Source organism: Panthera pardus, unplaced genomic scaffold (genome assembly GCF_024362965.1).
Source record: "Panthera pardus isolate Hobbes unplaced genomic scaffold, ASM2436296v1 HiC_scaffold_6, whole genome shotgun sequence".
NCBI classification, from domain to species: Eukaryota; Metazoa; Chordata; class Mammalia; order Carnivora; family Felidae; genus Panthera; species Panthera pardus.
The window spans coordinates 38,347,478-38,359,744 of record NW_026526991.1 but is presented as its reverse complement, the minus strand read 5'-3'; the positions used below and the strand labels follow the sequence as shown (position 1 = coordinate 38,359,744).

The 12,267-nt window shown below is 33.8% G+C and overlaps 1 protein-coding gene across 1 annotated transcript in view; it reads left to right on the top strand.

The window, feature by feature from the left end:
- Positions 1–12,267, top strand: part of OTOGL (otogelin like) — a 137,022-nt gene extending 124,755 nt beyond the window's left edge. The window contains exons 52-58 of the mRNA XM_053895292.1: positions 1,587–1,650; positions 2,710–2,888; positions 3,323–3,427; positions 6,704–6,823; positions 8,228–8,273; positions 10,993–11,072; positions 11,717–12,267. Of these exons, the coding sequence (XP_053751267.1) occupies positions 1,587–1,650; positions 2,710–2,888; positions 3,323–3,427; positions 6,704–6,823; positions 8,228–8,273; positions 10,993–11,072; positions 11,717–11,917 (795 nt within the window). The 3' untranslated portion in view covers positions 11,918–12,267. The remainder of the gene's footprint in view (positions 1–1,586; positions 1,651–2,709; positions 2,889–3,322; positions 3,428–6,703; positions 6,824–8,227; positions 8,274–10,992; positions 11,073–11,716) is intronic.

Below are 12,267 nucleotides of genomic sequence, written 5' to 3'. Positions count from 1 at the left end.
CACATGAAAAGATTCATAAGATCATTAGCTTTCAGTTAAATGAAAATCCGAACTACAGCGAGATATCACTTCACACTCACTAAGAAGACAGATAATAATACATGTTGGCAAGGATGTGGAGAAATTAGAACCTTCATATGATACTGGTGGGAATGTAAAATGATACATCTGTTTTGGAATACACTGTGAAAGACAAAAGGCTATATATATGTGTATATATATATATATATATATATATATATATATGTATTATATGCCCCAGAAATTCCACTCCTAGGTGTATATCCATGAGAAATGAATACATAAGTCCACACAAAAGCTTGTACATGACCATTCATAGCAAGCGCTATTCTCAGGAGCCAAAAAGTGCAAACAGCTTAAGGTGATGTTGTTACTGATTTTAAAGGAGAGGGATGCTTCCTTGGGAGTTAAACACACCAACTTGGAGCCTATGCCATGGGAGAATTTGATTTATTTTTCTAACTCCATGTTTCTAACATTTTATTTCCAATCCCTTTGGAATTGGGTAATAACTAAAAATCATAAAAGACCAAATGAGTTAATGTGTATGAAACTACAGCTTGTAAAGCACTATAGAAGGTAAGATATTATTAGCTTATGGGGAAAAGTACCCTTTATATGTTACTATGAATTTATTAGAGTCATTTTTTACATTACAAATCAAATTAATTTTTTTTACTGACATCACATGAAAATAAAATGCTCTCAGAAAAAGTTGCTCTTTAAAATGCAATTCTTGAAACTTTAAACTTGGTCCTATACTGAGAGGAATAGATACCATTTCTGATAGGATAATGTTTAAGCATTGGTATGGAGGCATTTCATCGACACCTGAAGGTTATACTGCACTTGCTGTGTGTCTGCCCTATGGTAAGTTCTTTACGTGAATTCACCCATTATTTTTTCTAAAAAAACCCTAAGAGGTAGGCAATGTTATTATCCCCATTTTACAGATGAGGGAAGTGAGGAGAAGACCAGCTTAGCAACTTGCCCTAGATCACACAGCTTGTAGGCAGCAGAGCCGAGGTGGGCACAGGACGGCCTTATTCCTGAGTCCATGCATGCTATTCGTCACTCTACCATACTCTTTTGCTCCTGCCTTATATACTATGGCATCCTTGCTCCATGTAAACATCAGGACCTTGGGCCACCTTGATAGAGAAGATCAAGAACATTCGCATCAAGCACAATTTCCAGGATTAGCAAGTATTCTCTTATCTCCAATTGCCCGCTAGAAGCTCAGAACCAAGCAATATTTTCAAGTCAGTAAAGACCATAAAGATCATCTTCTCTACCTTCACTCATTTAATAGATAAAGGAATTAAAATTTGGAGAGATTAAGTGCCGCCATCATCGTGTTTGTTGTGAATTTTTTTCTGTGGGCTGTTAATTAAATGACCACCGGGTTAATCAAAGCCTGTTCACTATCAAATATTTATTAAGCACCTGATATGTGTCTGGCTGTATGGTAGGGAACTTACTAAATTTATACTGTGTATATATCTTTACAGTTGTCATATGAGAAGCTGGGTAAGTCACGTTTAATAATAATATCTTTCTAACAGGGAGAATTTACTGCAGTAGATCAGAACTTTCAGAGTGACTGTGGATGTATACGGTATCTCTGTGGTAACTATGTTTCTTCTCACTACTAAATGCGATGAATACGATTTTTATCTGGTCACTATTAATAAATTAAAAAGTATTTTCTTTGAGTTGTATCACACATTTTAACCCATTTGATTAAGTGTGTGCCAGTTTTTGAGTATAAAAATTCATTATCATTTTTCAGTTGCCTCTTTTGTAATAGCTCTAAATGTTCTGATAGATACCTTAATGGGACAGAACAACAAATATGTTTTGTAGAGGCTTTTCAGAATTGAAAGTTGATTTTATGGTCCTTTTAAATACATGTATTTACTATTTTTACAACATCCATCCAGAAGTGAGAGACTTTGATCATTGTTCTATCATTATGCATGCTAACATTGCAAAGCATAGAGTTGGTTTTTCTACAACATAGCAAATCTTCATATTAAGTGTTAATAGCTTAATAGGAAAAAAAGCTTATTCAACAGCTTTAAACTTGCATTTTTATATAAGAGAAGGCTTAAATTCGGTGTTAGCAAGGCACAGAGAGCTTCTGAGCTGTATTTTCATCACTTTCTAGCCTACCTTAATATGCCACTTTTACTTTGTATTAGCTACCTTAATCATCAAGCATAATGTATAGCACTATTTATTTTGCAGCACAACAAAATTGAAAAATTTATCTAAAAATAACCATTAAAAACCATGAAATGTTATACAATCCCACCACGAAAGGCCCTACCACTGTTGATTTGGCTTTTGCCTCATTCTATATCTACTCCATCAAATTGTCATGTTATGTTTCCAGAAGAGAGAACAAACAGCTTGATGATCACTTAGATCTAAAATTCTGGAATCTGCTATAAAGTATAGCTTCTGAAGGCAGTTCAGACAGTAAAGAGTGGGACTAAATGTGCTACATTCATTATTAAGTAAACTCTTGAGTTATTAACAATATATAAAGGGAAAGATCATTATTGGTTTTGAAAAAATTACACATCACAGTGAAAACATAAACTTAAATACAACTTCCATTGAATGATTAATAAAAAAAATCCTCAAAATAGTACTTTTCCTTGACTGTTTTTCTTTTCTTAGAAAAGGATGAGGTGTGTGTATTTCAAGAAGTATCAGTATTGAATCCTGGCCAGTCTATGATAAAGTATTTGGAAGGGGACTTTTGTTATACAGTGGAGTGTCTGGAAGAAAAAGATAACCATACAGGCTTTCACACTCTGAATTTTACAATGGTGAACTGTTCAAAAGAATGTGACATTGTAAGTATTCTTTGTAAGTCATTCTGGTGAGAGTTAAATTAATAATAAAATGGCAGCTATAGAATTTTAACTGGTGAATATTCCATAAGTTAAAAGTATACACTTGAATAGTTCAGTAATCTAGTAATGTCTAATGTATATAATGCATATTTTCCTTTCCCTGTGTACCATCTTGAGCCTTATTATCTATTTATCTATACAGCTTACTTGACCTGCTTAATGAATCTTGGCTGCTAGATGTAAAGGTTAATATTTACTTCATTTCTAAATCATGAAGTAAATTATTATTTGAAGTGCCTCAAATTCAACCTTTTAAATGCTTACAGGTGTTCTGAGAGAGCATATAGGTATACTGGGAAGCACTTTCAGAGTGGATTCATTAAAACTACTGGTATTGTTGTGTGGCTAACTAAATGTACTGTCATTATATACAGCACCAGGTATATACTCCATCTCCAAGTGATTATGATTGCTGTGGTACCTGCAAAAATGTATCCTGCAAATTTCAAATGGAAAATGGAACATCAGTTATATATGAGGTATGAATTCCTTAGTCCCTAAAATATGTTCCTTGGAGGGTAGCTCTCTGTGCTATTTTCTTAAGATGTTCTTAAGTCCAGTAAGTTTGAAAACTATCAGACACACACACACACACACACACACACACACACACACACACACAACTCTACACACAATAAACACACTCATATGCAGCACATAAGACACAGTTACATTTGTTACATTTTAAAGTTTCTGGTAATTCCTGCTGTAAAGGAATATATTTAACTTATTTCTCACAGATATTTTATTATAGATTCTCACTTTTTTTTTTTTTTTACAGATGTGAGGAATGGGCTTTGAGAATTGCTTTTTTCTAATCTTAGAATAAAGGGGGAAAACATTATTATTTTATTCACTCCTTTAAAATGAAGCATTTTAATGGAAATATGAAACTCAAGGTGTTAGCATGTTATTATTTCAGGTATTGAAGATTTCAATGGGTAAATAAGAAAAAAGATTGAGTATTTGACAATTTTTTTTACAAAGAAGATCTCAGGAGTCAGTAATGCTATATTACACCTTTCCACTAAAAATAATGAAATAATTATTCAGAATTTTCCTGTTATCTCCTAATAACTCCATATATGTTTGCAGACTGACCTATTCCTTCCTTAGACTAGAAAATGGAACTTTCTCATTTTAGTACATCACTCATAACATTTAGTACATTTCTCATAACTTACATTACCTAAAAGTAGTTCACATTTATTGTTGCTATCCTTAGGTTTTTCCATTAATAGTTTAATTACCTAGAGGTCTTACTTCTGGTGTTTTTAATTACATGGGATTACTCACATAGCCCCAAAACAGATTTCTCCAATTCTGTTCATTTTATGAAATAAGATTAACAATTGTCTTGTGCCATAGCCTATGTTTCACAATTATGCACACACTAGTGTTACTGATTTAAATAGTTTTGATATTGTCTGTTTTATCACAGTGACATGTCTATTTTATTTTATTTTATTTTTTTAATTTTTTAACGTTTATTTATTTTTCAGACAGAGAGAGACAGAGCATGAACAGGGGAGGGGCAGAGAGAGAGGGAGACACAGAATCTGAAACAGGCTCCAGGCTCTGAGCTGTCAGCACAGAGCCCGACGCAGGGCTTGAACTCACAGACCGTGAGATCATGACCTGAGTGGAAGTCGGACGCTTAACCGACCGAGCCACCCAGGCGCCCCGACATGTCTATTTTATAATATATTATATTACATTATTATATTATATTGTTTATTTTTGAGAGAGAAAGTGCGTGCCTGCGAGTGGGGTAGGGGCAGAGAGAAAGGGACAGAGACAATCTTAAGCAGGTTCCATGCCCAGCCAGAAGCAGGGCTTCATCTCATGAACCTTGAGATCATGACCTGAGTCAAAATCCAGAGTCAGACTCTTAACCAACTAAGCCACCCAGGCACCCCTATAATATATTATTTTAAGGAAGGAGTTTTGAAAATGGAAGCTTCTAAAGTGATGAAGACATAGGTGTCAGTGAGGGAAAAGGAATCAGAGTGTACTTGAAAAAACAGTAATTTGGGGCTTTTAGTAACAGGGCAACATAAACTCTGTTATCAATAATCCAGGAGCCATCTGTGCATATGACTAGTATTTACAGTGGGTAGCCTGAGATGTAAATAAAAGATTAAATTATGTTCAGAATATTTAAGTTTATTTATTGAGGGGGGCCGGGGGGAGGGGCACACAGAGAATCCCAAGCAGGCTCCACACTGTCAGCGCAGAGCCCAATGCGGGGCTCAAACTCGCAAACTCACAAACTCACAAACTGAGCCACCCAGGCACCCCTGTTAAAATATTTTTTTTGAGAATTCTGGGGTGCGTGGGTGGTTCAGTCAGTTGAAATTCCGACTTCAGTTCAGGTCATGATCTCTCAGTCCGTGAGTTCAAGACCCACATCGGGCTCTCTGCTGTCAGTGCAGAGCCCGCTTTGGACCTTCTTTCCCCCTCTCTCTCTGCCCCTTCCCTGCTTGCACTCTCTCTCTCAAAAATAGATAAAATCTTAGAATTCAACAAGTAATGCAATCAAGGTAATGTACATCTGGATCGTTAACTCCTGGCTCTTTCAAAGATAAACTTTAGTTATCTAGAAATCTTATTTCTATGGGACAACTAATTTTTTATTTCAGATAAATAAGATAGTACTATTTGAGCTGAATATTAAAATTCTAATTTGAATTTGAATATTTTATTTCCTTTTATACCTGGACTTGTAGATCTTTTCTAGTTGAGGTTCCTAGAAGACCTAAAGATATTTATAAGTTAAAATGGAATCTGGAGAAAAAGAAGTTCATCCAAATTCCTTACTGCACAAGGAAACTGCAAGCCAGAGTTTGGCTAGCATTTTAAAATGTGGGTTGTAAAATAAAATTAGAAATCAACAATTACAGTCCAATAATTATGTTATAATTATGTTCAGCTGATTTTATATCTAAATAAGAATTCTGAAATCAGGAATGAAATAGTTATTATGTTTAAAAATTTGTTAAAAGAATAGGAATGTGTTTTAAAACAACCATAAGGCATATAAAACTAGGGCTATAAATCAATAATCACTGTCCTCCAAAGATTTTTAAATTTTTTGGTGATAAGGGAGTAGAAGGAAGAATAAACAAATCTCAAGAAAGGAGGCGTGTTAACTAATATGGTTTGTTGTTTTATAATTAGTGAGGGAATATTAGAACAAGACCTTTGACATTTGGCCAAATTGGATAATTAATCTTGTAGTAGAAACAGACACTATTTGTTTCTTTTCTCTCTATTGCTTTATTTCACATTTACATCTCAGATCTAGTTTGAAACCAGACACACACACACACACACACACACACACACACACACACCCCATATATGTAATTTTAATCCTTTTAGATAAATTTGGGGATATTTCCAGATAGACATTTTATGCCACAAGAAGTTCTCTGCCTCTTGACTTGGATAGGAAATATTCTACTTAAAAATATACCAGATTTGGGGGCACCTGGGTGGTTCAGACAGTTAAGCACCTGACTCTTGATTTTGGCTCAGGTCATGATCTCATAGTTTGTGAGACTAAGCCCCACATTGAGCTCTGTGCTGACAGGATGGAGCCTGCTTGGGATTCTCTCTCTCTCCCTCTCTCTCTGCCCAACCCAGCTCACATACATGCATACTCTCTCTTTCAAAATAAATAAGTGAACATTAAGAAAAGAGAAATACATCACATTTTAATAAGCAAAACAGTAATGTTCTCTTATTTTTAGGAGGGAAGTACCTGGCACTATAATTGTACCACATATGAATGTGTTAAGACTGATGAAGGGACAATGATTCTCAACTACAGTATGGTCTGTCCCCCTTTTAATGAGACTGAATGCAAAATGGTTTGTACTTTTTTATATCTAAAAAAATATAGTATTAAATATAACTTAGAAAATAATATGTTTTCCAAGGTAGTACATACATATGTAGTGGCTTATTTATTTTGGTGTATGTTTTATTTTCATGTAAACATCAAAGCTCTATTCAGTTTGCCATTTTCAGTTATAAATGGCGTTCCAAATAATTCTGATTCTCCCTGAATTAACATTGTGCTATCTCTAGGGTTTTAACATGTAGATCAAATAATTATTGAAAAATCATTTGATCAGCAGACTAGAATCTCTTTCACCATGAATTAATAATCTATTTGAGGTGGGCCAATTTTATTTCTTAAGCACACAGCCAGATTTATGATGTCATTCACTTTTTCATGCATGCTGGCCTAAGTGAAATTTGTCTTAGCTTCTCTGAGCACAGGCCATGGTGGAAGTCGGCACATGTCACAGCATTGCTGATCCTTTAGCTTAGATATCCCAGTTTCTTATTTTCTCAGAGAAGAGTCCATTGGGAAAGTAGATTTTTGGAAGTGATACTTTTTCTTATAAGGCCCTTTGTAGCGTTAATTATTCAGAAGATAACAATCCCTAATGAAAAGTGCGCTCTATTCTATTGTGTAGGCAATATTTTTCTTCAATGCGGAGAAATAGCATGGTCTTATTGATTTTTTTTTTTAAAGATGTGCTCTTTTAGTGATGGTGGCTAGCTGGCTGGCTAGATAGACATATATAGTGAAGTCACAGGATTTCAGCTCTGGAAAGAATCTTAGGCGTCATCTTATTTCACAGGTTCATTTTTATAGCCAAAATTCTTTTTGCTTAAATTGCAATTAATAAGTTACTAAAAGCAATGAACAACTTACTGTAAGAACTCAAGATGTAATTAATAAAATTTTCTTAATCAGGTAAGAGTCAGTCATCCTGAAGTGGGGTGTTTTTTTTTTGAATAATAAATATTAATGAAAGGATACATCATTTTAACATTTAATTATATTCAGGAACTTAGTCTTGTCTCATAGAATACGTTTGGTTATTTCAAGGAGTTGAAAATATAATGACTTCTATTTAGAGTACCTATAAAACTTTGTTCTGGTAAGTTTTTTGTGTGTGTGTGTGTGTGGCATTTAAAATGTGTTATAAGAAATAAATAAATAAAGTATTCTTTTAAGTAAGTTAATCTTTTTGCACTTTTTTCATATTACTAGTAAAAAAATAATCAAAATTGAAACAAAAATATTTGCTCCTAGTTTCAACAACAAATTCTTATTAGAAATAGTTATATTTCTATCATTTTCTTATAAAGGCTTTGTGATATTTAGTAAAAATACTGAGAGTTAGTTTTCTATGTCTAGTCTAGGAGGAAATGAACAAACACTGTGAGTTTTGACTTTATTCCTTCTCTCTTCCTAGAATGAAGGGATTGTAAAGCTTTATAATGAAGGCTGTTGCAAGATCTGTAAGTGAGGACATATTACATGCATTAATTTGATAGATTAGTTTTAATTCCTCATGGTGACTTTGATTTTTTTCATAAAATTCAGATCCTATAATGCAAGGAGAGAAGCACATTTTATAATGTTATTACTTAAATGTCATGTGGTTAATTATTTTGTCAGTCTTCTGGAGTATGAATAAAATATTTTTAATTTAGATTAATTTTAATTTAAATATTAGAAATTTCTTCACTGTTGCATTTCCCAAAAGGTATTGCATGGGATTTTCCTAGATTTTACGTTTAAGAGGTGTCTGTGGTATCAACTTTGCTTGGAACATAAAGTTAAGTAGGTTATGATGAGAATGGTATTGTGACTTCAGTAAGGACCTTGGATTCTATAACCCCATGTTAATTATTAAACAAGTAAGTACTTTATGTTATCTGAGGGCAGACAGTGGAAATTCTATGCTACTGACCACAATACTACCATCTATTACCTACACTGTCAACACTATTACGCCCACTGCAGAGTGTATTGCAACTAGTTTTCACAACAGTTCTGGGAGGTTAGGTGGGAAGGTTGGTATGGTTTCCCCTATGGATAAGGAAATGAAGGTTCAGAAAAGTTGATGGCTCCAATCAGTAATGGATTTAGGCCTGTCCGATGCCTGGGTCTAGTACCTTTCAATTCTGCCAAGTCAGAATAATACCAAGCTACCTCAGTTTCTCCCATCTGACATGTAAGGACTTGTGAAATAGTTTCTGCCTTGGTATCACAGAATTCTTGTCTTCAGTCTTTGCTTCTGGGTGACTGGGCTATCTTGGAGAGACTGGATGTTGGATACTATTGCAGGTGCTGTGTAATAGCAAAGTGTGTTGCAATAGTCTTTAAGGAATGAATAGGAAATGCCTCTTGGTACAAATAAGTTCAGCCAACTAACAAATTTATGCTGTCCCAGTTATATTCATTGCACAAGTGAAGTTATCAAACTGATTTCTATTAAGTGCCTGCCATGTATCAGACACTCTTTTAGGCACTGGGACTATGATAGTGAATGAAACAATACCTGCATGCCTAGTGCATATTATCAAGAAGGGGAAGAAACAATGACCACATAAATATATACTATTATGTCAAGTAGTGATGAGTGATACAGAGGAAAATAGTACAGAATTAAAGGGATAGAGAGTGGGGGGCTAGGTTGCTAACTTAAGTGAGTGGTTAGAGAATGCCTCTGTGGTGAGGTGTCATCTGAGTTGAGACTGAATGTCTTTGGGAAGCCAGCCTGGAAGAATAAAAAGTATTGAAAGCAGGGGAAATAGCAAAGATTGCTCAAGCACAGGGGTGAAGGCGACAGAAAGAAGATTGTAGGTACCTCAGAGGTCACATTAAAGATGATTTCTTTTTGGCTATTCTTTCTTCCTACATGAGAATAGAAAGGTTAATAAAGTAACTAACCACTGAGTGAAAGCATCACAAGGTACACACCAGCTTGCCCTCTGTCACCAACCCTGAACCTCTAGCCAGGCTATAGTTGGGAGGCTGGGGAAAGGAGAAAGAACGAGTATAGGAGTCTGAGGAAGAACCACGAATGAGATGGAGGAAAACCAAAAGAGGGTGTTTTTAAGAAGCCAAGTGTGAAAAGTGTTTCAAGGAGGAGAGTGTGGGAGACTGGATCAAATGCTCCTGAGAAATTAAGATGAGAGCTGAAATGTGATGTCCAAAGCTAGCACTTTGAAGGTCAAGAGTGACCTTGGGAAGGACAGCTTAAGTTCAGGCAATCTTTGCTACACCTCTCTGCTTCAACGGGAGTAATTTAACTTTTATATACTTTGCATGTTGGAATTTCATATGAGCACTTAAATAAATATTTTGTGGCTAAACTTAAATAAATAGTTTGGAAACTGGAGATCTAATTCCAGTCTTTTGTGAACAAGAAAACTCAGCAGAATGATCTGCGTGAGTTTCCTAAAAGTAGCAAAGCAAGTTAGTAAGAACATTGGTCTTTTTGTATCCTGATTCAGAGATTATTTGCATATACTCTTATATAGCATTAAATATATTTTCTTGATGTATTATCAAGTGATAGTCCATCACATATACAGAAGCATATTAATATATCATTAATTAATATAAAGTCTTTTAATGTGAAGTCATAAGAGATCATTTCAGAGCCATAAAATCAAGTATAATATGACTCATCCATACATTTCAAAAAGGTTGGTAAATAATTCAATTATATACATGTATGATTTTATATTAAAACCTATTAAGATAAAGTGGTTTTAAGTCTGTTTTTAATTTTAAAATAGATTTATGTGTATATGTATAGATGCCTAATTATGTACATGTATATATACTTCTACAATGTCTCATTCTAAAAATCATTTCATATTTTTAGAATTTTAAGTGTATATTTTATCTATATGTAATAAGCATAGGCTAATGCTAGCATTATTGCATGCATGGAATGATTTATGATTATGATAACTATTCTAGGAGAATAAGATAAAGAGATAAGTATAAATTAAAAAATATGAGAAAAAGCTATTTGGAAACTGAAAACAAATATTGAACATAAAATATATGAGGGGAACTTTTAAGTTCATCTTAATATAGAAATATATATTCTATAAATATATATATTATTTACTTTAATATATTCACATGTTTAATTGAATTAGAGAAATAATGTGACATGGGCCTTCAGATGAATAAATACATTTTATATTTTATCAGGCAAACGAGAAGAAAGAATATGCCAGAAAGTGATCATTAAATCAATCATAAGGAAACAGGACTGTAGAAGTCAAAACCCTGTAAGTGGAAAATATAATTTGTTACATGAAAAGCATGTGTCTTTCCAAAAGTACATGCATCACAGCACTAAATGTGTTTGTAAGCCAAAAAAATGCCGATAGTCACAATATTTAACTTTGAGACTATTTGTATAGTCTAATATTAAAATATTCTGCATAAATAATCAATAGTTCTGAATCATAACTGCAATCTAGAGAGATAGAAATTAACACTAAATATATTTGACTACATATTTTCTTAACTATGCAATTTTACTCAGCAAAAAAGTCCTAGTTCTAACTTTACCCTGTTTGATATGACCTCTCCAATGCTTCAGTCTACATGCATCATGATATAATATAGATTACAATAGAATCATTAGATTGTGACGAACATTTTACATACACCTGTCTAGTTGTGTATTCACATTTATTTCATAGTTTAATTTACATCAGCCTTGCTCTCTTAGGCATCACCATGGTATATCTCTTTGATTTATTCAAGTTACTAGTTTCAACCTGGTATTTTTTGCAGTCTTCTAACATATAGAAGCTTGAGAGTTAACGTGATAATAAAGTTTTGCTGTCATTTGATTTCTTAGTAGAATCAAATAGCCAGTTTTTAAAATTTTTGAGAATTCTCTTCTCATTGTCTCTCCTTATAGATAAATGTTGCATCTTGTGATGGAAAATGCCCATCTGCTACCATATATAACATCAATATCGAGAGCCATCTAAGATTCTGCAAGTGTTGTCGTGAAAATGGAGTGCGAAACTTATCTGTGCCTCTGTATTGCTCAGGAAATGGCACTGAAGTCATGCACACTCTTCAGGAACCTGTAGACTGCACATGCCAGTGGAATTAAACTTTGGGATTCCAAAAACTCTATTCAAGAATCATAATTTCAAGTGAAGTTAACTTTTAACACTATTATTTAGGCACTGGAAGATTTATTCTGTTTAACAATAATGTATTTTTCAGACTATTGGGATATGGCAATTGAACACTTGGTATAGAATACATACAATTTACTCGAAAAATATTAGATTTATTGACTTACTCTGTTTTAGAGAATCAAATGACTTTAAGTTGTTCAGCTGAAATGCAGTTATGTATATAATTGCAATATGCCTCAGCTCTGGGATATTTTCATCAATTAGAAGGTTACTTTGCAGAATTCTTTCAGTTTCACCCAATAGTGGGTTTTTTGTTTTT